General features: G+C 56.1%; 2 protein-coding genes across 7 annotated transcripts in view; one reads left to right on the forward strand and one right to left on the reverse strand.

Annotated features, from left to right (window-relative positions):
- Positions 1-25,040, forward strand: part of C18H7orf50 (chromosome 18 C7orf50 homolog) — a 125,406-nt gene that overhangs the window by 70,197 nt on the left and 30,169 nt on the right. The gene's annotated exons all lie outside the window — the stretch shown is intronic.
- Positions 1,356-24,620, reverse strand: GPR146 (G protein-coupled receptor 146). Of its 4 annotated transcripts, XM_047712637.1 has the most exons (3): positions 24,617-24,620; positions 18,808-18,833; positions 1,356-6,199 (listed from the first exon to the last, which is right to left on the reverse strand). In XM_047712637.1, the coding sequence occupies exon 3, from the start codon at positions 6,177-6,179 to the stop codon at positions 5,178-5,180; it is 1,002 nt and encodes a 333-aa protein (XP_047568593.1). In that variant the 5' UTR covers positions 6,180-6,199; positions 18,808-18,833; positions 24,617-24,620; the 3' UTR covers positions 1,356-5,177. The 4 variants fall into 4 exon arrangements, with proteins under 4 accessions (XP_047568593.1, XP_047568592.1, XP_047568595.1 ...); XM_047712636.1 differs by lacking the exon at positions 24,617-24,620 and having other exon boundaries at positions 18,808-18,924; XM_047712639.1 differs by lacking the exons at positions 18,808-18,833; positions 24,617-24,620 and adding an exon at positions 18,704-18,724.

Consider the following 25,040-nt stretch of genomic DNA (forward strand, 5'->3'; position numbering starts at 1 on the left):
TGCGCTGAAACCCGTGAGAAGCACCCTCTCGTGGCACGAACATGGGTCCCAGTGGCCCAGCACACCGTGGCCCATAGTCGGCCGCCCTGCTGGGTGAAGGTCTGCCGGCGGCCACTGGATGGAGCTCCACAAACATGCCTGCTCTCCGAGGCTGGAAGGTGGTTCTGAGTCACGGTTGGTCAGCCGAAACTCTAGAATGTCCCGGCCGGTCTCCCGGCATCTCGGGCCCTGGAGTCTTATTTCCCAGGTTCACATGATGTCAACAGCAGATGGGCCGAAAGAGCCTCTTGTTAAGTGGTTTTAAGTATCAGGAGAAAGGTCGAGAACGCAATAGGCACTCAACAGATGCTTTGTACTGAGGACTCCTGTCTTACATGCACGATTGACAGAACAAGGCAAATCATAAAAAGTCTTTAAACTGTATCTTATTTATTAAGATATTATGGGTATCTTCAAATTCTTTCATTCCTGGATGATTCAGTCACTTTTCAGCTTTATGAGAGCTCATTGTGTGCACAGCATGTTGACCACTTGCCGAGGGGGTCACACCCCACTACTCCCCAGAACTGCTGGGGCCACCAGGACACTCATTCTGTCCTCAGCCCTCAGGATGTGGTCAGCAATCTTTAAATTTTTATTCTCAGGGGAGAGTAACATTTGCAAGAGTTGTAAGGCTGTCTCTGCTGGCCTTCGTGGACAACCTGTACGGTGGTGTTCGCGGTGCACTCTGCCACCATCTGAGGCTGGCCACGAACGGTCATATTACTGTCATTGTAACTGAGGAGCTACAGAGAAACAACCAGAGATGGCAGGATCTGTGTCACTAGGGGAAATGCCGATTTTAGGTTAATACGTTCTGATCTACATCCTATGCCCCTGGAAATACACATTTGAAGAATTCCAAAATTGGGTAATACGTATCAAATAATTTAAATCTTCAAATGTGTGGGTTTTTTCTTTAGCAGGTTTTTCTTCCTCATTTATGTAGAATTTTAGGCCAATGGGTACATCATAAGATTTAACAGATGAGAAATGAAAAAGCCCCCAAATTCTCCAACTGATTTTAAATTGAAGACCAGGACTTGTAATTTAGCATCTTACGCATTTATTCCAGGTTTATCCTTTATCAGGTGCTTTCTATAAAAGAATGAATGTTTGACTTATCAACATGTCTGCCCCAAATAGCAGCACGTCTGGTTTCCTATGATAAATTCTATAACCTTCACGAAATAAACCTAAGATTAAACTCATCTTTTGGAATTTTAAGCATGGCAAGATAGATGTGTGTTTGTGAATTAACAAAATTAATGAGCTTGGAACATAACCTTTCACTGGGAGAAATATAGATTGGTCAATTAAAAATATATATGTAATCTTTATTTAGCATTGAGTTCACAGTCTACTTTAGCTTTTTCCAAATAGTTCCTCATTCTTCTCTCAGCCCAAAAGTCTTTCCATTTTTTTGGCAAGTTCGCAGAAGCGCTGGAAGCTCCCATACCTGAAAGAGAAGTGTCAGGTCACAGCAGATTGATCCAAGATGAATTTAGCACAAGAATGTGGATGAACAAATGGGAAATGGACAGTAGGTTCTGCAGCACGTGGGGTTGGTGGCAGAGGTGTCCCCAGCAGGGAGAAGAGCATGTCTCACATCTGTGAGACCTGGGTATGCTGAAGAACCAGTGGTGGGGGTCTTACTTAGAGGTAAGGGTCTGCATGGGAGCCCCATCCTGCCTTGGGCCTGTGCTTCACCAGGAAGAGCTGCCAGGCTGCCACGTGCCTCGGGGCCCCTCTGTCACCAGCACACGTGGGTGTTGGGATGGGGGGAGGGACCCCTGGCAGGACCCTCTCGGGCCCCCAGAAGGGGGGTCTGGAGGTCACCAGAAACAAGCCAGTTTGCAACCAGAGACACTGAGAAATGGAAAACAAATCAGTAATTTTAGGTCCCTCTCCTGTTTGAGGGACCCCAGCTGGGGTGAGGGACTGTGCCCCTCCACTCTATGCTCTTGGCATTTCCCTCTCTCCTAGGAGCTCTTTCTCCTCAAGCAAAGAGCAGAACAGGTAAGCAAGGAAAAGGGTCTTTTTATTTGAAATAGCACTGACACTATAAACCAGCCCACCTGCTGGATCCCGTTTCCACTAATAACGGTGCTGGCTTCCTGATCCAAGAGCCTGGCTGTGTATGGTGGACCTTAGCCTGACCCCGGTCCTGGGTCTGCCCCCCAGCTGGGACAGAACTAGAGGTCTAGCAGTAGCAGGCATGTCGGAGGTGGGAGGTTCTTCGGCTGCAATGCTGGGACCTGTGCCGTCACACTGGTCACTTAGGAACACCAGGCTTTCCCAGGGGAGCCATGGCCTCGGGACTACCCACAGTTCAGCTCACAGCTGGAGGAGGGTGGAGGGGGTCAGGCCTGAGGCTTTCAGGATTTGAAAAGAAACTCCAGTGCATCTGAAGACCTACAGCAGCAGTGGCAGGGGGTGGGGTGGGGAGCGCATCCTTTCGTAGAACTAGCACATTCCTGACAGAAGCAAACCGGAGACTTGTCTCCTTCTGCCCCAGATCTACTGCCAGGGCCCCACAGAAGCGGTCTGGACTTTCACAGCTGGCAGGGCCGAGCAGGTCCAGGGCCCTGGCATCCAGTGTACTTTCTGGATCCTGCATGGGCAGACTCTTCACTCAGTCCCATCCCAGCATCCTGGAGGGGATACATTCTGCAGATGGAAAAACAATGGCGACCAAGTCATGGGCTAAATTTCCCAAGAGACCAGGACCAAATGGAGCAACTTCCCTGCATGGAATGTAGCAAAAAATCGAGCCACACTGTTATCCTCAGACCAGATGTGTCAGAACTCAGAAGTTTTCAGGTTATCACAAGTTAGTATGTTAATATCTCCACTAGGGAACTAATATCCAAGATACATAAAGAACCCCTACAACTCAGTAGCAAAATAAAAATCTGATTACAAAATGCGGAGAAGGTCAGAAGAGACATTTCTCCAAAGAACACAGCCGGCCAACACATACATGAAAGGCTCTCTGCGCCCCTCACACCGGGCAGGTGCACATCAGAACCACAGAGGGGGACCCCCCCACACACACACACCTGTTAGGGCGGCCGTCATCAAGAAGACGAGAGAAGAGCTGATGACGATGTGCAGAAAGGGGAACCCTCATGCACCATCGGTGAAAATGCAAACTGGTGCAGCCACTCAGTCAACACAGAGGTCCCCCAGAAGTTAAGGAAAGAGAACTCCCCTACGATCTAGTCCTCACACTTGTGGGTATTTACCTGAAGGGCACAAAACCACTAACCGGAAAGATGTCTGCGCCCCCAAGTTCAGTGCATTACTCCCCATGGCCGAGACACAGAAGACACAGGGTGGGGGGCATACACACACACGTAACACACACTACGGAACAACAGCCATAAAAAGGAATGAAGTCTGGCCACTTGCGACAATACGGACGCACCTGGAGGCCACTGAGCTGAGTGAAATAAGTCAGACGGAGAAAGTCAAACACCATAGGCTCTCACTTATATGGGGGATCTTTAGAAAAAAATAGCCAAGGTCAGAGAAGCAACAGACTGGTGGTTGCCAGGGGTGTGGGTGGTGGGAGAATGGGTGAAGGGGAGTGAAGAGATAAAAAATAAAAAATAAATAAATAAATAGGGTGCATTACCGAGCAATGACCAAAAACAAAGCAGGTGTTTTTTTCTGGATGCACAGCCCTAAAAGCAGGGTGGAGTTACCATATTACCAATTCCCAGCCCTGTTCCTCTGTAGCCGTAAATGGCAGGAAATTTTCGGTTGAAACATAAACCACATTTTAAGGAATGTGCATGTTTATGATTTTCCTTTTAGCAAACCACTTCTGTGGACCGGTTTTCTGCACATGCGTGCACACAGTTAACACGCCGCATGTACTGCATGCCACGGGATAGCAGGGCTGGGGCAGGGCCACCGTAATCACCCTCCTCTTTCTGCAGAAAAGTGCCCTCCTACCACTGGAGGTCAGGGTTTGCTACCAAATGAACTTGCCGCAAACCTGAAAAACAGATCTTCCCGTTTTTAGAGTTTGGTGGGTTTCAGAGTTGGGAGTTAGGGGCTGCAGGCCTGGGGTGTATTGTGATGGGGTGAGGGGCAGGGCCTTCTGTTTGCACAGTTGTAAAGCTGATGGTTACGGGCCACGGTGTAGAAGAATCCAGGCAGGTTTTGGGCTCCCCGTGGCAGAGGCCACGGAGGACCTGACCGGCAAGGTGGTGGTGGTGGCCCCATATTCCGCCCCTGCGCCCCACGAGGCTCAGTCGTCCAGGCCTGTCTCTCCCCTGGGCAGTCCCTTCCAGCTTCAGCATTAACTGCCTTTTCCTCTCTTCGGTGTATTTTTATTGTTCCGTCTGGTGCCCACAGTGGGGAGTCGAGCTCTAAAGGTCAGCTGAGGTCACCCACGAGGGCAGCAGGGGTAGTGGGTACATTCAACGGGCAAGGAGAGAACCACGAGCTACTTTACTCTCGATTTAGACCAGCCACCCCGCTGGCTTTGTCCACTGGAAACATCTTGACACCACCTCTGTGTGTGACACCGTGTGCCTCTGCTCCCCGCTGCCCCCACGCAACCCTGCAGCCGTCACGCCCACCCCCACCCGTCCGAAGAGGGTGCTCTTTTGTGTTGCCTCCTTCATTTTCATACTGTTGCAACTTTTCTGTCAAATCTTTCTATGGACAGAAATAAAGTAAAAGAGGGAATCAAGGATTGTAGCAAGACAGAGTATAAATACTGGCTTTTGACTGTCATCACGTCGTTCTGGGACCAGGTGTGGAGGAAGCTGAGGGCGTGGCCCGGGGGATGGAGCCGTGCTCGGGCCTTGGGCAGAAGCAGGTGGGCTGACGCAGCTTCCCTTCACACCAGGCCCCTGCTGCTTTGAACAACGTGGCCTTGGTGTAAGAGAGGCCTCTGTGGAACAACAGCAGACTTGGCGAAAACACATCCAGTGCTGTCCTTTGTTCTTGCCTCATTGACCTCCTGGGGAAGACAGCAACACGGTGCTGGGCACCCAGCTCAAGTGTCAGTCACCTGTCTCCCGAGAAGGGAGGTGGGTCATGCCTCGAGGGCGTGCACCCTCTGCCAGCGGCCAGGTGACCCCGCAGTGAGTGCTGGTGGTGGCCCCGGGACTGGCTGTCTATGCCATCACCTGCTGGACCCCCACCTGGTCTGGGGAGCAGCTCTGATGCCCACAGTGCATTTTCTTGATGAGCCGCCGGAGTTTGCCAGGGAAGCTCCTGTTGATGTAACGGTAGAGGAGTGGCATCACGGAGCTGCTGGAGAAGGCCAGGAATCTCGACAGGTCCTTCGCAAAGAGCAGAATCCCCAAGTGGTACCCGTCCACGGGCTTCCCCCGCAAGGCTAGCAACGTGTGCCCCAGGAGGGTCAGGTAGTGAGGTGTCCAGAGCCCAAACTGCGTGCACACGGTGGCCACCAGAAGCCTGTGCACCGAGGGCTCCAGCCTCCCCGTGTCCTGGTCAAGGGGTGTGTCTTCCTTGCGGAGCCTTGCAATGAGCACCAGCGCATAGAGGACGGCCAGGGTGGGGACCAGGAACCCAATGAACACCATGATGGCATCAGCAGCCTCTGTGTCCTGCATCTTGGAGCACTCGACGATCCTGGCCGCCACGTGGCTGCAGATGTAGAAGAGCAGGGAGGAGAAGCTGGTGAGCAGGGCCCCGCCCCAGACAAAGCCGCACACGTGCCTGGTGTTGTAGACACTGGACATGTAGGTGCGGGGCAGGGCCCGCTCGATGTAGTAGTCGAGGCTGAGCAGGGCTGTGGAGTACATGGTCACCAGGGAGGAGACATTGAACAGCACCAGCAGCGTGATGTGAGCCTCGCTGCTGAAGCCCCACAGGGCCCAGCCAGAGGCCGTGGGGCCCAGCAGGTGCACGGGTGCCAGGGCGCTGAGCACCAGGCCTGCCACGGCCATGTTCACGAAGTAGACATCAGGCATGGTCATGCTGCTCTGGTCATACAGGTTGACCAGGATGAGCAGGGCATTGTAGCCCAGGCCGATGGGGACGCCGATGACCAGGTAGAGCAGAGAGAAGAGGGACAGGACCAGGTGGAAGTGTTGGCAGAGGCTGTGGTCCTCAGTACCACCCGTGCCGTTGAGTGGGCCGCAACTCCACATGGCGGCGGCGGCAGGCTGGGCTGTATGGGAGAAAGCAGGAGAAGGTTACTGCCCCAGGCCTGCGAACCCCTAGAAACGCCGAGGTGGTGCAGGAAGAAAGCCTCGATCCTTAAACTAGCAGAGAATGGTCATAGACTCAGATTCTGTTCTGCGTGCGCGTGTCTCCTATGAAAGCAAAGGTGCCTCCCCACGGCTGTTTAAGTCCCGAGCTGGGCCCACAGGGTCACGAGGCTGCGATAATCTGACTGGCCATGGTGAGCCTCCCTAAGCCTGCGGCGGCAGGAATCTGAGCCATGGACGATTTACCCAGGATACTGCTGGAGAAGTTGCTCCCTGCGCGCTCTCTGGCTCCTGCTGGGTCCCTGCTTCTCTCTGCCAGGAGGGGACATTCTGTAGGACCTCCCCCACCCCCACTGTGGCCTCACCCCTCTGCCTGGGCTGTGTGGCTTTCAGTCCACGTAACCCCCGCCTGCTCAGCCTCTTTACTGAAAGTGGGTTAGAAAGACAGGTGACTGTGGAGCCCGTCACCCAGGGTGGCACCCGCACAGCACTCACGTTCCCGCACAGCCGGGACACATGCCAACAGGGGCCTTCCTGAGACAGGGTGACCCTCCACAGCCCCCCGGGTGAGGAGAGCAGCCTCTCTGCCTAGCACGCAGGCCACAGCCTTGCCCAGACCCTTCTCGGCATGCGTGGGAATCATGTACACCTTCCACACCCATGTCTGTGGTCTGGTGGCCCAAGACCCACCCTGTTTCACAGGACACCCAGGCTGCAACAGCATGCTGCACCTCCAGCCCTGGGAGCGGGTGCGGGTGTACACGTGGGAGATGTGTGGGCGGCTGCAAGACTGGTGTGTGTCACCGTGTGCGGTGAACAGAGCTGGGAGGTGGGAGGCTGCCACGGGCTGACACGCTCATGCCTCCATCACCAGCAGGCCGTCACGGGGTCCCAGTGAGGCCACATCCACGAGAACCATCATGGAGCCTGGGGTTTCCTGGGGGACATGCTCCCTGTTGGGGCCCGGGGAGGGGGCTCTGCCCTGTCAAGTCGCCCGTGCCCATGCCAAGAGAGATAGACAGGGGTGGGCCATTGGTCCCGGCACCCTCACCCGGCCACTGAGGCAGCGCCCCGGCAAGGTGCAACCCAGCAGCCTGTGTCCCAGCGCCTAGGAGGCATGGGCACACAGCCGGCCGTGAGAACCCACCACGTGAGGAAAGAACACACTTCATAAATGTCAGTTCTTTGGAGGAAAACCTTACTTTCAAAATGTAGTTTGGTCCAACCTGATCTCCTGCTCTCAGAATAAGAAATCCTCTTGGGCAAGCATATACAAAGCAGACATTTGTTTCCCGAGCCTTGGGACAGGGATCAGCCAGCCCTGCTGCCCACGAAGGGGCTCAGGGGCCAGGCCCTGGACACACGTGCTGCTGTGCCACAGGCCGGTGCCTGGCGTGGGGGTGGGAGGTGACACGGAGAGAGGGCTCTGAGAGCACAGACCTTACCCACTGGTCTGCCTCACCCTTGCCCCACCCAGGCCATTGGGATGACAGGGGGTTAAAAGTGAAGGAAACAAAAGGAGGCCAGGGGCCCCCACTGCAGGAGTGTGTCTGCATCGGAGTCCCCCAGCCTCAGACTGTGGTGGGCACACAGGCCGTGCAGGCGTCAGGGACATCCAATCCGGGGGAGTGTTTTGTAAGCCTCACTAATGCTGCCCAGCAGCCTGCGATGATGTATGTCAGACAGTAGCGACACTCAGGGTCAGGCTGGGCACAGGGCTGGCCGGCTCTGCCCACATTGGTTACATCATTGTTACAGTGTTTACTGTCACCCACAGTGTGGGCTCGGCCCTAAAGTCTGGACAGTGCTCCTCAGCCTATGGCCCTGGTGGGCACTCTGCACCCCGGGGGCCGGATTCTGGGGGAGAAGGTGGGAGCCCCGGGCCGGTGGTACGTGTGTCCCACAGCCAAGGCACTGGGTTCCGCAGGGAGCTGGGAAGGGGAGTCATCTTCTAGCTGATTACATGGCCGGTTTCCGCTCTCCTTCTCCTTCCTGAAGGCCTCCCGAGCTGGCTGGGGATGTTTCAACAATGTGGCCTCTTCTCTGTTCTGAGGCTCCTCTGTGCTGAACCATGGCTCCAACAGTGAGCGGGGGGGACAGGGAACAGAGGAGGCTGTGGGGAGCTCACCTGCCAGACTTCACTGGCCTGGAGTCCCCCAGAAACTCTACATTCTTGTGGCCACTGTGGACATCTTCCATTCCAGAGCATCTGTCTGTGCGGTGACCAGCTGGGCTCACGTCCTGCCCAGGGACCCATAAGGTCTGCCTGAGATGTTCCACCTGCTCTCGTGTCCAAGCCTCTTTCCTTACAAGAGGAGAGAGATGCGTCCCTGAAAAGGGAGGGCCCTGCACCATCGTTAGGACAGGCACTGGCTCAGCGGGGCGCTGGCCAGCAGGAACGGCTGGGACCTGAGGAGCCACACTCCTGGTCTGACAGAGCCCGTCCTCCCTCAGGCCTGCCCCAGGCTTGTGCGGGGCCCTCAGCCCTCCCTCCCGCAGCCTGTCCCTAGCATCACCCTGAGTGGCCCGCAGCCGCACCTGTGCCTCAGGCTGCTTACCTCTATGCTAAGCGCCCCGTGTCCGCAGACCCCGTGAACAACACGGCAGCATGGACGACAGGGAGGATCCTGTGTTTCTCAGCACACACACCACCACCACCACCACAACCCCCCGCCCGCCCTGGGTGCTTATCAGCGGCAGCCTCGCGGCGCTGGCTTCCTGTGCGGTGCCTGTGCGCACTCCGTGCCCGGCGTGGAAGCCACTTGTTTTCCTCCAATAAATTGCTCAGTGTCGGCCTCCCTTGGCAGGCCCAGCAGCCCCTCCCTATCTCTGTTTACAACCAGATCCGCAGAACGAGGGCTGTGCCTGGAAGGGCCGGCACCGTCTGGTCGGGCTCCTGCCCCGTCGCAGCAGTTCCAGGAGTGCCAGGTTCCTTCCCCCTACACCCCGGCCCGTGCCGAGTGATGGGGCAGGTGCGGCAAGTCTTTGCCCAGAGCCCGCATGGCCGTTCCTGACACTCGGGGTGTAGGGCCTGTGCAGTGACAAATTCCTCTTTCCCTTGAGCAAGGAAACTGAGAGGCAACTTAGGACAGAACCAGAGGCCACACCGAGTCTCCATGGAAAGGGGCTGTGGCCGCCGGCCCTGCAGCACAGGCCCCAGGGCTCTTTGAAGGGGCAGCAATGGCTGAGGACAGGTTCGGGACTGGCAGGAAGAAGGGCGGGTGTCTTCCCTGTGTCGCTGTGGCACCCACAGCTGGCCTGAGCACGGCTGTAGCGGAGCTGCCGGCCAGTGGCCACTGGCCATGTCCCCCCCCAGCCAGGGGCTCAGGGAGCCGCTGTCCTGCCTGCCCATGGCTGCCCCGTGGGGCTACAGGGAAGGGCCGCTGGCGAGCGGCCATCCTGGGCCAAGAGTGGCTCCATTCTTGGGAAACGGTCACGTGGAGCACAGTCTGTTTAGAATTTCCTTCCCAGTTCTCGTGCCTGTGTGGCCTGGCTCACAGGTTGTGTGGAGAGCGGGGCAGTGGCCATCAGTGCTCGGTCTTCAGTTGAAATAGGCCTGAGTTTCTGTTTGCTGATAGCCAGGAAACACAGAACGTACTGACTTGATTTCAGAAGCCAGAGTTCGCGTCCGTGCATGGTTCTCGTGTGTATGCAAGCGGAGGATGCCAGCTGTTGGCTTTCTGTCAGCCTGACGATGACAAGCTTTGCTTTTTTGTCCCAGCATTCTTCTGGGGAAGCCACTTTGTTTTCTAAACACGGGCTTGTGGTATTTGCCAAAGCAGGAGTGTTCATTCCCGTCTGGGAGGATGGGGCTGAGAGGCGGGGCTGAGAGGCAGGGCAGGGAAGGGAACAGCTGGCAGGGAGGCGGGGGGCCAGATGCTGAGGTGACGCCACCATCGCTGAGGCCACTGGACAGCCACATGCCCGCCTCAGGATGGGCTCACCCATGCCCTGTGCAAACCAAACGTGGGTCCCTGTGAGCACAGGTGGTCCCGCTGCACAGGGGCTGCAGGCATGTGGCACAGGTGGGCGGGAAGCAGGTGGAGGTACTCAGGAAGCCAGGGGATAGCGACTGCACCCACAGAACTGCCCCGTGTCAGTGGGTCTGGTGCATGAGCCAGCGGTGGTCCTGCCTAAACCCTAGTCACAGGTGTTTGGTGAAGCCTGTGCAGGTCTCCAGAAGCTGCTGGCTCATGTCACAGCTGACCTTCCAAAGGATGAGCGCCAGGGTGGGGGGTCCTGTCTAGGCCAGGACCACTGCCTGCCATCCTGCACCTGGAGCCAGGCAGATGGCCCTGATCCCCTAGGCCTGCCCTCCTGGCTACACAGGGCCTCCAGTGGAGGCTGGCCCGGCCTGCCTTTCTCTGGTTCCTGTTTCCTTGTGGTGACTCCACTTCCCTTTTGTACACTCTGGTTTTGCAAGTCCAGGAACCTGGGAACAGAGACTTCCCTTCAGGGAGGAGGCGGACCTGGGAACAATGGTCTGGCTCCCGCCCTCCAGCCCAGGCCTCAGACCACCTTTCCAGCTCCTGAGAAAGAGGAACTTGGAGTGCAGCCGGAGTTGGGGAGGGTGGGTGGTGGTTCCAGGAAGGTCCTCTCTGCAAGGCCACATGGGGTTCAGTGCACTTCAGTGCCCAGCACTCCCCACTCCACCCATTCTCATTTGGAAATCTGCCACATTCTTCAGGACAGCAGGATGGATAATCTAGCTTCCCGGGCCCTGTCACCTGCTGCATGCCCTCAGCAGAGGGGGTCAGGATCAGTGAGGACCCCAGTGGGCTTCTCATCTGGGCTAGCCTTACAAACAGGTTGGGCCTGTCTCCACACCTCCTCCCAGGACCCCCCCCCGGGCCCCACTTTGCCAGAGCTCCCTGCTGCTTCCCTGGCTCCTGGGCCTGCCTCCTCTTCCACACACCCTAGAGTCTTTTCTAGAAAGGTCTGTTGGCAGAGCTCCCTGGCTTGCTCTGCCTTTCCTGCCCCCACTTCCTCCCACCTAACCAGCTCCCTGGTGCTGATTCCTCTGCCCTCCTCCACTGGGCCTGCCTCCAGCCTCTCGGTGCCAGACTTACTACCACCTCTCCCCCGCCCCCAAGAGCTGCGCAGGTCCCGCGCCTGCACCCACACCCTTGCAGCAGACAAGGCGCCGAGAATGGTCCCAGCACCTGTCCTCCTACCTCTCCACAGGACTGTACTCGAGGTCCCCCTGGATTTCCACTCCTGCCAGCCCCAGGTCTCATCTCATCTGGGTGCTGCTTCTGTCACAGAAACTCTCCCTTCCTGGTCGGGGTCACAGCCTCCTGGAGGGGCCCCTCACAACCGTGACCGTCCTCCCAGAGCATTCTCTTCTCGGTCCCAGATCTCTGTGGGGAGAAGTGACCCACTCACCCTTGAGACCCCCGCTGAGCCATGCCCGTGGAGGCTTCTGCGCGTGTACAGTGTGTTTTCCGGCGAGCCAGGACTGCCCGTCAGCCAAGCTGCACAGAGCAAGGGTGCCCCGGACACGTGTAGGTGTCTTGCTGCCTACGTCCGTGGCAACGGCAGTAGCAGGCCTGCTGGGCCTCTATCCTCTCTGCGGCTGAATGTGGGCCTCTGGTGACAGAGTGGTGGCCCAGCTCCAGGCCAATGGGAGGGACAGCAGGAGGGCCGTGCAGGTCAGGCTGGCCTGTTCCTCATAGGCACCGGGCATCTTGGCTGGGCAAGAAAAGGGAGGCAGCTCTCCAGGCCAGGGACCTCACACCTGCTTGGGGTTGTCCAAGACAGAGACCACTGTAATCTGGCTTTTTCCACAAAGGTGACTCACGTACTCTCCCTCTCTGAGGGCTTTGTGTGTGTGTGTTTTGTTTTCTAATGACACTCAGAAAGAAGAAAGCTGCACATCATGAGGACAGGGCCAGTCTTTCAGGTGCCTGCTCCCCTTCCTGGTCCTCTTCCCATGGGCTGGAGAGGCCAGGACGGCTTGTGGGGAGCACAGTTCCAGGCCTGGGGGCCAGCGGGCGCCCGAGAGAGGAGAGCAGATAAGCAGCCAGCCTGGTGGAAGCAGGAATAGCTGGACCACAGGAGGGTGCTAGGCCCCAGACCAGGTCAGAGTGCGTAGCGGGGCCGGCCTGGGAAATGGCAGCCCCAAGCTCCCTGCTGGGCCCATCCTCAGCGGCTCGGGTCATTACTGCATCCGCGGCCACGTGGCGCCTCTTCCCTGAGCTTGGCTGCGTTCGCACCCCAGCGAGGGCAGCCTCCAGACAGGCCAGACATTTCCCTCCAGAGAAGCCTGAGAGGACCCGGAAGCTGAGCCATCCCACTCGTGAGGCGGGCTGTGCCATGGGAAGCCCTGGGAGGGAACAAAGCTGTGGTCATTTCTTCTCCATGTGGAGCGGCCACCTCTTGGGCCTCAGAAGCCCTACCCTTTAGAGGCGAGCAAGGCTGAGGTCCGCAAGGACAGAGTCTCGTGGTCCAAGCTGGTGTCCATTTGTGGATTTGGGGCCCCTCTGCCACCTCATGGGGTGCCCCCAGGCCAGACTGTCAGAAGGCCCGGTCCGGGAGCTGCCTCCTGCAGGGCAGGGAAGACCCAGTGAATGCTGGCCCAGATGGAGCGAGAGGCCAGTGGACGTGTAGGATGCGCCTGAGTGTCCGCTCGGAGGCCCCTGGGGCACGGAGCCCTTTTGGGTTCTGTACCCCATCCCAGTTTCTAGGGACTTCACAGTTTCCACGTCCTCTCTGTCCCTTCATCCCCAGCTGGAGCCTGTGTTTCCTCAGCTGGGTGACAGTCACCTGCAGATGCTCTCATGCATAAAAGAAAAGCCATTTTCTTCCAAGATGCCTTCTGGGCTTCAATAATTCTATTTCAAGGAAACGCTTTCCTAGACTTGCCAGTTTCTAACCGCAGGAGAGTTCTCGGCTGCCTTCTGGTCGCGGAGGCTCTTAGGGAGGGTTACGGGCTCAGCACATGAGTGTGGAAGGGCTGTTTGCCTCAGGCTGTAGGCATGGAGCCATCGGAGAATGCTGAGAGAAGGGAACTCGCGGCTGTCTGACCTGCAGACCCATGGGCTTGATGGAGGAGGACGTCCCGTGGCCGCAAGTCTGGCCTAAGCACCCCTCTGGGCAGCTGTCCTTACTGGCTTGGAAAACCAAGGAAGCGCCTTCTGCTCTGGGCCCTGAGCTGGGACTTTGGGGCTCTCCGGTTTCTTCCCTGATGGTACTGGCCAGCACCCGAGCATGGCGGCTCTGTAGGGGTCACACAGACAGCCCAGAGGGCCGGTGCCAAGAGCGGGCACAGGCCTGGGCCCTGGTGGCTGACCAGTGAATCAGCACACAGGGAGAGAGGGCACTGCAGGCCGAGGGTTTAGTGGGAAGGCCTGTCGGTGGGAGGCCAGGCTGCAGGGAAGATGAGCTGACAGGAAAGCTGGGAACAGACAAGCCACTCCTCTGCCCGGCGGCCTGAGGAGCCCCGGAAGACCAGGAGGGACAGGGTGTCCCAAGCAGTAGGGGTGATGCCCAGGCCCAGGGGACAGAGGGTGGGGGACGGACTGGGACAGACGCAGAGCGGGCCCTCAGTGTGTCCCAGGACAGACACCAGGCCTAGGCTGCTTTCCTACTTTGAGGAAGCAGCTCTGAGGGCAGGCACTGCCTTGAACCCTGGCCTCCCTCCTCCCCCACTCGGTGGCAGGGGAGCTCCAATGCAGGCCTCTGTAGGGCAGGCGGTGGCTTAGGCAAACGCTCGAACTTTGCAGAAGGCGCAGGGTAGCCCCCTGTGACCTAGCACCACACGCTGTCAGGAAAGGTGCAGGTGCCCCGCATTTTGCTGGGAGCCCAGTCGGGAATTCCGTCTGTAGAACCAGCCCCCCAGATTGGTGTCCGGGCTCCCTGCTTCCCCACAGGGGGGCACTGGTTAGGCGGGTAATGTACTACCTCAGTTTCCCCAGCTTAGGAGACTGGTGTGACTGCTGTGGAGTTAGATGGATCCAGCCGTGTGGAGCACGGCAGGGCGAGCCTCAGCAGGTCCCCGGAGGGTGGACGAGTAGGGTGAGGGCCCATACCCTCCTTCCTGGACGCGGGGAGCTCACAGAAGGCTGGCTGTGGACTTCTGCTCAGAATCTACCACCTGACGTGGAAGGCGGATGTGGAGACATGAGCGCCAGGCACAGGCCTGGTGCTGGCTGTTGGGGGCGGGGAGGGTGGGGACAGCAGCAAGCCTCAGACCACCACTGTGCACCGCAGGGACGTCCCCGTCCCAGAGGCTTCATGGTCTGGGTCCGGGCTTCGGTAACACCACCAACGGCACGTTTGCTGGTTTGGCATTCATGACACTGGGGCATGAAGGTTTACTTCCCTCACCTGTGCCCACAGCATACAGAGAAGGGGGGCCGGCGGACAGAGCAGCTCTGACCCTAACTCAGGAGGACTGGGGGAGTCCTCTCAGCAGTGACACACACCCCCTTATCTGCTAGCAAGGCCCACACTCAGGCCGCCTGTTAGAAGCATTCTGAGGCAGGACGTTGGTAGCTTTCTTTCTGTGCCTTTTCAAAAAAGAGCCCAAAATGGTATAAAGCAGCCCATGAAAAGTGGATGTCTGTAAGTATTGAAAAAGCTAAAATCCAGGGCTAAAGTAAATAGTGATCTCTGTGCAAACAGATGCCACGAGTGGGTCAGAACAGCAGCCTGGGGGGGAGGGGATCGTGGGCTGAAGCGGGCTGCTGCTGGGGTGGGCAGGGGTCATGCCTCCTGGGGTCCTGCGTGTGTGTGTGTGTGCGCGCGCGCGCGTGCGCGCACACACGCACGTGTACACGTGTATATGCACAGAGCCCACAGAGATGAAAGACCAGCAAAGAGGAATCAGCCTGTTCCAGGATAGCTGAGCTGGTTTCACCAAAACCTTCCCGTTATTTCCTTGCTCTGTTAATCAGGAAATCCTGTCCTCTGCTGCTAGGGGCCCACTGGTGCTGGGCCTCCTGCCCATCTCCCTGCAGGGCGGGGGCGCACACACTGATCCCCCTGCTCACTTGATAAGTGCTAACTTACCCCTGAAGTTTTATTTTGGTATCAGGACTGTGAGGGGCCCTACCATCGTCCCTACCCCCCCTCCAGCCAGTCCTGCTGCAGCCCTGTCTTTGCCACCTGCTGAGAGCTTTCTGAATGGGAGGGGGAAGCCTCTTGATTCCTGACAGAAGCCTAGATGGCTGGCTGGGGAGGAGGGTCGCAAGGTCATGTCAGAGGCTCTCCCCCAAGGTGAGCAACAGACCCCACACCACAGAACGGGTAGGAGAGTGGGAGTGCCTCTTGTCACTAGGAGATCAGGCTGTGGGCATGGGGCTGTGGGGCACAGGCAGTGCACCCTGAGTGGGCAGACAGCTCAGCCTGGCTGACAGTCTTGTGGGTTGTTTCTGTTTGACGTAGACCTGCTGTGCATCATGAGACTTCACTTCAGATGAATGTTCTAGAACAATCAGAATGCTTTGAAAATGACTCCTGAATGTTTATTTCCTTTTGTAATAATGGGCAGAGGCTTTAGCTTCAATTAACATCCAGCTGGTAGGAGCCAGACACTCCGGAAAGGCCGGTGCTTTCGTCGGTTTTTCAATGCAGAGAGCTTATGCATACTGATTCCTATCACAAACGCTGTGCCGTCCTGGGGTGTGATAAGAAACTGTTCCTCATATAGATGGGTTGTTTTGGTTTTTATAGCCTTTTGCTTTTTATGGTTCTAAACGGCAGAGTAGTGAGCGAACCAGGCAGCATGGCTCACGCATAAACAAGGAGCGGCCTCTCTCTCTCTGTGGAACAGAACAGGCCTGTCCACTGGCTCAGGAAGGGCTGCGGGGGACTGAGACCAAGCAGCCAGGTCCAGGCCAGCGGGGCGCCTGTGCCAGGCCACCAGCTTCCTCCCCTGGAAGGGGATGGGACACACATTCTTTTGTCAACAGAGCGCTAGTTTCTTGGGCTGTTTTTTCCCGGACTAACTTGGTTTGAGGCTAGTGCTCCTTCCAGGCACAGCAGGCCAGGAAAAAATAGAAACTAAAAGACTCACTTAGAAATTCGAGGGGCTGAGAACAGATCAGGTCTCCATTTCAGACTCTGGGCAGGCCTGGCATCCCAGCCTGGCTCCCCGATCTCACCCAGCCTTTAACTCAGTGTGCTCTTACCTCGGCCGGGGGGGGGGGGGGGGGGGGGGGGTTTCAGAGCTGCTGATCTTATCAGCGCCTGTGGTTCTTTCCCAGGGAGGAACTGGAGGAACCACTGGTTAGTTTTACTCTGCACAGTTGCTTCCTCAGTTTGCTGGGTTCTAATTAAAACTGGGAAGTTCCTAGGCACACCCCCACTGGCATGAATGGGAGGAAAGGGACCCTGGGTGGGCCTGCTGGGGGACACACAGGACACCTGGCCCATCTCACCCTGTCCTGTGATGTGAGGGATGTTGTGTTTGCACATGGAGACTCCCAGAGGACTGAATTCTGTTCCCTGGCACCATCATATTTTGGCATCTCAAATTAGAGAGATCAGCCTTTTTCTTATCTAGACTGTGGCCCCTGCCTGGGTAGTATTTTGGGTCCTAGGCCTGTGAGACTCCTCTGGGCAGGTGCTGCCCAGTTCCACAAGTGGCTTTAGCCTTAGAGCCACCGGCAAGCAAGGGGAAGTGACGGGAAATATTGTTTAAGGAAGAAGCAACATGATTTCATCATGTGTGCTAATGCAGAGGCCCCAGTTCTCTGGAAGGGAATTCACCCCCTTCGTCCGCTACCACCCCGAAGACACTGCCCTAGTGTGTGGTTGGGTCACTAGAGGCCAGGTGGCAATTATGTTTCCAGGATTCCAAATGACATTGGAGGGACCAGAGTTGGGTGCAGCTGCTCCAGGAGCCCCCTCCCAGTCCCACCCCAGGAGGCAGCAGGGCCCTCTTCCCACCTGTAAATTACACAGGCGTAGTTCCTAGCAGTGATCTCTTCAAGTATGTCACTCTCTCATTATATAATAGGTAGAAATCAGTCCTCACATCCCAACCTAAAAGCCTGTGTGGCCCACATTAAGTGGGCGTACCTTGCCTATCATCAGCCTACCCTGGGCTTTGAGTTACAGGGACATCAATACCACGCTGACATTTGCATTCTGCCCTAAGACTGTGTTTTTCAATCCTCGGGGTATTTCCACACTCACGACAGAAGCAGAACACTGCATGGTCCAAGAGCTGTGTGTGGCCCTGGGGGACGGCCTTACTGCTCTAGCTCCAGCTTCCTATGTGTGATGGGCCTGGTGAGCACTGACCACATGCAGGTACTTATCTGGAGGCCTCCTTCATTCAGGAAGATACCAGGGTCTCTGGTTTGGAGAGCTGGGCCCCACAGCAGTTGCTTACAGAGCTACGCTGCAGGTCCTGGACAGTGGCTGTCTACTGGGTGTAGTTTTCATTCTACAGTGCCCCAGCTAGACCCAATCGGGACAGTGGAGGGTCTGGTCACATTATGCATGGTCAGAGTCACTTTCCCATACCCTCGTATGTGCAGGGATCCGGGAAGCCAGCTTCTGCCTTTTTGCAATTGAATGCTAACCTCTGCTAGAGGCTGGCTGGCTGAAATGTGGAGCTTGTTACTTAGAGCTGGAGTGGAGATCTCAAAGGAGATCAGAGGGATAAATGGTGCTCTGGACATCAGATGTACAGTCACCCTCAGGCTCTCAACATCTGGGCAGGGCAGAGGCTAGGTAGATGACCACAAGCAGATGAACGCCCTGCTTAGAAGCTGAACTTAAGGTGTTTATGATACTAAGTTGCTGTATGTTGTGTTTCTTGTTGCTAGCAGAGTGGATATTCAAAGGCGGGGGAAGGGGGGGGAGGGGGGTGTCACTGCCTTCCTATGAAGTTTTGCAGGAGCCTTTCCATGCGTGGGGAATTGTATATTTTCATCAAGTGTCCAAGATAGTTAACAACAGACTTGCTGTCTACATTTAGATGTAGTTCCAGAACTTACTAAAAACTGTGTAATCATGAAGAGGAAAGCCTTAAGCATGCTGACCCAGGAGAACGTAGTCAGTACCCCCTCCCCTCCCCTCTCCGCGCCGCCCCCCCCACCGCCCCAGCGCCGGACATGTGAGGAACCAGTGGTGTTGCTAAGCCACATGCCCCTCCACAGGTTAATGACCGCTGGGCAGCCGCACGGTCAGCACACAGCTGGAGACTGGCCCCAGATGCGGGACAGCGTCCCCGCCCCCTCAAGGGGACAGCACCTCCAAACCGCCCGGGGGACATCGTCCCCGCCCCACAAGGGGACAGCACCCCAAACCTCTGGGGGACCCTGTCCCCACCCCGCAAAGGGACAGCACCCCCAGACCTCTGGGGCACACTGTCCCCACCCCGCAAGGGAACAGCACCCCCAAACCTCCGGGGGACGGCGCCCCTACCCCCGGGGGACAGTACCCGCAAACCTCCGGGGGACAGCGCCCCCATCCCGCAAGCGGACAGCACCAGGGCGGGGCCGAGGCACCCGAGAGTAGCTGCAGGGCCGCCGCAGCCCCGGGCTCGCTCCCTGCGCGGGCCGAGACCCTGGACGTGCCGGCCGGCCTACCCCCGCCTTCGGCGCCCACTCACCGGCTCGCTGGGCCGCGGGCAGGCAGCTCCCGGCTCCGAGGAGGCGGCGGCGGGGTTCACGGCGCGCACGCCGCGCGGGCCTGTGTACACACGTGACCGCCGGCCGGTCCCGCCTCCCGACCGGCTCCGCCCCCGCCCCCAGGCTTGAGCCGCACTCCGACCGCGCGGGGCGGGGCGGCGCGCGTTCTGTGACCCGAGGTCAGCCGCGTGCCGGACGCAAACCCCGGGCGCGCTCTTGGGCTCCCTGAAGCGCTGGTGCTGGTTGTGCTGAGTCAGAAGGCGCTCTAATCTGTAGGGCACAGCCCCTCTCCCCACCCTCCAAAGGCCGTACCCACCCTCCAAAGGCGTAGTCTGGTCGGTACAGGTGCACCTGCTCCGCCCCCGCAGCAGGCGCTGGCTGCTTCCGCAATCCCCGGTTACTTCCCGGGCTTGGGAATTACCTTGTCCGCTGAGCGCACCGCAGGAAAACCTCTGAAGCACACAGTGCATTGTTTGCAGCCCCTTTAATTTTGTAGCTGTTGTTATAATTAAACGTTGGGAACGTTTGAAGACCAAGGTGATTTACTCTGCTCTACTTCTTACCGTGTAATGGTACCCTTAGCCGCACATTCTGGCTCAGGATCCGAGAGCATTTCTGTCTCAAAATCAAAGTATGCGGGCTGCAGAACTTAACACAGATCTGCTGCGTGAGCAGGGGCTTAGAGGAATTGCAACAAACGAGGATAGCAGCCAAGGCTGCTGCTGAGCACCCCGTGCTGCCTGCGATTAGACCTGACCACTGATTAGAGAGGGAGGTCGTGGGTGAGCTGGCGGGCCAGACTCCCCTTGGTCGAAGGGCACAGCAGAGCCCCATTCTCTGTCCAGCCCAGGTATAGACCCCCTTGGCCCTCTTGCCTTAACTTCTCAGCCCAACACCAGAAGTGGGTTTGTGGGGTAGTCATCTGGCCACACCTGGCGCTTCACACTGCTGGGGGAGCCATACTCTGCCCGCTCCTCTTCTAGGCGCCCAGAGCAGCCTCTGGAGGTATTTACTGTACATGTCATCACCCCCAAGACATCATTAATGTTGTATACACCACTGCTTAATGAACCACTGTAAAGAAAACAATTGGCCAATTAAATTCTGACACGTCAATTACAAGAAGCATCCCGATTTTAGAAATGTTAAAATGAGAGAGAAAATGTGTCTTAGCAGCAATGAAATACAATCCTCTCATATTAAGCTGTATCAAGGCTCAGAAAGCTTATGCAACTTGCCCAAGGTCACACAGCAGATGGTGGGGTCTGGACTTGCACCCAGTCTGCCCAGGTAAAGCACTCTGCTGTCTGAGTGGCCTTAGCAGAGTTCTGTTCAGAGCCCTTGGAATGCCAGGTCCACTGAGGTCTGCCCACAGGGTGTTTGGTGGCCAGAAGAACGGCTGCTTGTAACTGGGGTGAGCTAACAGCACTCAGGTCACCTGCACTGTCTTGTCTGCAAAGAAAGACTTACTCTGCCAAGCAGGCAAACAGGGTCAGAAGAATGGCAGAGAGTCTGTGTGTAGGGAGGAGGGGGTGGGAGATCTTCAAAGTAAGCCCACCCTCCAGCTGAACCAAGACCAGCGTTTTATAGCTAGGGAATGTAAATAGGCACCAGAGGGTTACAGCTTCATATCATGCTGCTAGCTGATCCCCAACCATTCAGGCCAGTTCCCACGGATGAGCCTGGCGTCTGTGGGGACAACAGCACCATCCTGGGCAGACGTGGACTGGGGTGTAAGAGCCGTGCGACGGACGTGCATCCTGGGTTTCTGACTGCATCACACTCAGATATCACTTTGTGAAAACCACGTGCAGTTGGCCTCCCCTGGATTGCTGGTGAGGGTTTCTGAGGAGTAGGAGTCGGGGGCCCCTGGGCCCCAGGGTTGAGCCTTTGTAGCTGCATTCACTGCGGCCATCACAAGGCTGGTGCCCTAATTGTGCACTGCACTCTGCGGTGAAAAGGGAGACTCTGGCCCAGTTTTCTGCCGAGATCACGGAGCTGCCTCTCCCTGGATTACAGAAACATCACAATGGCCCTTTGCTTACCTTAGTCTGGAGACTTGGCAAGTCTTCCTGGTGATTCTGGAGTGGCAGTTGATAAGAAAGGCTGCATTCCACTCTGAGGGGACTCCGGACGACTGGCTGGGGACCTGAGAGTAACCTGCTACACAGAGTCATTCTCTTGGGGGCTGGAGACCGGGATGTGGAGGGTTCCAGCTGCCCTAACCTGGACAGAAAGGCAGGGTCATCTTTTTGAAAGGTGAACCTTCTTTCAGCCATGACGTGCTTAAACTGTACATTTGATCCTAAGTGACGTGTTGATCAGGGACAAGGAATGGTCAAAGTTAATTTGTTTTTTCTTATGAGTCTGGTTTTAGAGTAGGTTCTGTATGGTGACTTCTGTGTGGTTTCATTAATGCAAGTAAATGTTCTTCAGGGCTCCAGTAAAGTATAGTAGACTTTGATAAGGCAGCGTGGAGGGCTTGGTAAGAAACAGCGTCCCATCGTAGGAAAGCCAATGGGCTAGATGGGAAGCGTGTGACTGATGTCTAGCTGTTGGTTCAGAGCTGAGCCTGTTGTTTCTCTGTTGTCTTCACAGGCATACACACCCACAAAAGCAGAGAACAACTTGGCATGTCATCAGACTCATCTGATCAAACTTTTCTGCCCCAGTTTTAGCCAGGAAGAACTCACCATCCAGCTCCCACATAACACAGTTAATAAAGATACTCTGTTTCTTAGAGAAGGCTGTTCTTTGTAGTTATATACCTTTATTTATATATAATCTTATGTCTGGATTTTATACTATACACAAACACACAAATTATGTAATAATGTTAACCCTACAAATAAAACAGCCAGTTACTTTATCAGAAAAGTAGCTCCTTCTTCCAGAACGGCAAAGAATCGCAATGAGTGCGGGCATAGCGAGGTGACCCACAGGCCAATCTTAGAACAGATGGACGGGGCATGGTGATGCTGCTTGGGACGGGAGCCCACTGGAGGAGGCCGGAGTGAGGGCTTCACATTGGCTGGGCTGTTGCTGGGTGAGGAGACACCTTCCTTCCTCTGGGTCCTGGGCCTGGGAGCACAGGCTCCTCACCTGCTTTCCCCACGGACACAGTGGAGTGTGGTATATAGCGAAGGTAGACGTGATGTCTGGGCTTTGCTTCAGAGTCATCCAAAGCTAGGGCAGGAGTGGAAAGACGAGTCATACTGCTGAACCCACAAGGATTCAACATAATTTTGTGTATCTTTGGGATCTCCTGTAAAATTTCCAAAAGAGGGGGCCAAAGACAGAGACCGCGTACCGCTGCTCCCGGCACAGGGGCAGGTCATACCAGGCCTGGGACCTGGGCTCTACAGGGCCTGGGCTCAGCTTGGTGGCCTCGCAGGCCCCTGTCCCCGCCTCAGCCTCAGCCTGGGTGGGGCCTCGTGGGCGCGCAGATTTCGGGCACTGAGTCCCCGTGGGACTTAGCAGGAAGAACTGGAATCTGGAGGCTGGCTGTTTGCTTTTCCTCCTCTGAAGCCTTTCATCGGCGTTAAAAATAGCGTGCTCAAGAGCATTTCCTGAACAGAGTGGGAGTGGGCGTGGAGGAGCTGGCGCCCAAGTGGGCCTGTGACAGCCGGCTTGGTCCCAGAGTGCAGCCACCTGCACGGTAGGCTGCACCTGTTGTCTTCTGCCCAAGAAGCTCAGGAGTGGTGAGGCCAGAAGGGCTGCCATTTCCACAACAGCAGAAGACCCCAGCCCCCAAGTCTGGCCAATGTGCCAGTATTCTACTGGGCGGGGGGGGGCTTTGGGAGACAGTGGGAGATAGTTCTGCTTGGTACCGCCAGCACAGCCTGTCCAGCAAAGGCAGGAGGGGCCCAGGCTCCACAGTCTGGAAAAATGTGGGCTTGGGGCAGGGAGGGAGGGGAGCGCAGGTTTGCTGGCTGCTGGGCCTTTGGCCAGTCCTGGAGACCAGCGAGGACTGAGCGAGGCAGGGTCCCGACAGTGGCCTTACTCCTAGCTTGAAAGTCGGGCTGTCACTGACATATCCAGCTTATGTGGGGATAGCTTGTCTGAGCCACGCCCAGCCCCCCCATACTGGGGGGCACAGAAGTTGCTTTTTTGGTGATGTTTCTGTTCTGGAGCTCTCTCTCTTTTTTTTCCTGGCTTTTTATTTTTAAATAATTATAGATTCCCAGGAAGTTGCAAAAATAGCAGAGAGTGGTTCTTGCACCTTTCCCCCACTTCTCCCTGATGGTTATGTTCTGCACGAGTCTAGAACGATACCAAGACCAGGCAGCTGCTGTGGGCACCGTGACACAATGCTCCTGTGTCCCCCCATGACCACCAACGGCAAGACACAGAAAGTCTCCTCCACGGCCATACTGCCCCTTGCAGTCACACACACACACACACACACACACACACACACACACACTCACTCTCTCTCTCTCTCTCTCTCTCTGCCCCTTCCTGGCAGCCACCCATCCCCTCTGTGGTTGTGTCCTCACGAGGATGTTACATAAATGGAGCCATCTGGTGTGTGTCCTTTGGGGATGGGCTGTTTTCACTCATCCTGATGTCCAGAGAGGTCCAAGTTTTTGTCGTGTACCATTGGACCACTCCTTTTTACTTCCCAGCAGCAGTCAGGGGACAGAGGGCCGGGTTAGTGTTCATTCACCGCTCAGAGCTCAAGCTGCGTGGTCCAGCTTGGAGCTACTACAGACCAAGCAGCCCAACAGTTGTGACAGGTTTTTGCGTGAACATAAATTTTCATTTCTCAGTTGCTGGGTCATGGGGCACGTGCATGTTCAGTTTTTGAAGAACCAGCCAGATGGTTTTCCAGGGCGGCCGCAGCATTTGTGCCCTCCTAGCAGCCGAGTGTGGCCTTGTGGCCCTGGCGGTCGTCCCCGCAGCTCTCAGCTGCTCCGTCAGGTGTGGCGTGGTCCCTCCTCATGTTCTTGGTTTGCTGATGCACCGTGATAGCACTCGTCTCTCTGTGTGCTTGTTAGCCATCCCTGTACCTTCTTTGGGGACATGTCTGTCTCTCCCATTTTCTAGTTGGGTTGTTTGTTTTCTTCCTGTCAAGTTGCAAGAGTTCTCTGCGTGTTCTAGATATGAGACTTGTGTTACCCATGGAGTTTGTAAATACTTTGGCCTGGCCTGGGGCTCGTCTTTCTGCCCCCTCAGCAAGGTCTTTCGAAGAGAAGAGAAAAGCTCCTTTATTTATTTATTTTTTTTAATGGATCTGCCTTTAGTGTCATGTTTAAGAAGTTCTTCACTAATTCCTATGTCCCAAAGACTTTCTCTTGTGTTTTCTTCTAAAAGTTTTGTATTTGATAGATAAGTCTATGATCCATCTGAGTTCATTTCTGTATGTTAATATTTGTGAGGATTAGGTCAGGTTTTTGTTGTGTATACTCTCTATACCCAATGTAGGGCTCAGACTCATGACTCGGAGATCACGTGGCACGCTCCTCTGTCTGAGCCAGCCAGGCACCCTTTTTTTTCTTTTTTTGAATAGACTGTTTTAATGCCAGTTTTAGGTTCACAGCAAAGTTGAGCAAAGGGTACAGAGATTTCCCATATTCCCCTGTCCCCACGAACGCACAGCCTCCCCTCATTATCTGCCCACCCCCCGCCCCGCATGGTGCATTTCTCACGGTTGATGAACCTACAGCGACTCGTCATCACCCAGAGTCCACGGCTCCCCGTTAGCGTGCAGTCTGGGTGGCGTACATTCTATGGCTGTGACAGATGTGGAGGACAGATGTCTGCCCTACAGCATCATACAGAGAAGACTCGCCGCTGGAAGAGCCTCTGTGCTCTGCCGATTCCTCCCCACCCTCCACCCACATAACCCCTGGCACCCGCTGATCTCCGCAGTGCCACCTTTTCCAGAACGTCATACCGTTGGAATTGTTAAGTGGAAGCCTTTTCACACCGGCTTCCTTCACTGAGGAACGCACATTTACGGCTCCTCCTCCGTGCCCTCCATGGCTTTCAGAGCTCACTTCTTTTTAGTGCTGCACAATATCCCACTGTCTGTGGGGACCACCGTTTGTTTATCCTTCACCTGCTGAAGAACATGATGGCTATTTCCAAATTTTGGCAGTTAAGAATACAGCTGCTGTCAACATCTGTGTGCAGGTTTTGGCATAGATCTAAGTTTTCAGTTCCTTCGGGTAAATACCAAGGAGGATGACTGTTTGGATCGTGTGGTGAG

This window comes from Lutra lutra, chromosome 18 (assembly GCF_902655055.1).
Source record: "Lutra lutra chromosome 18, mLutLut1.2, whole genome shotgun sequence".
NCBI lineage: Eukaryota > Metazoa > Chordata > Mammalia > Carnivora > Mustelidae > Lutra > Lutra lutra.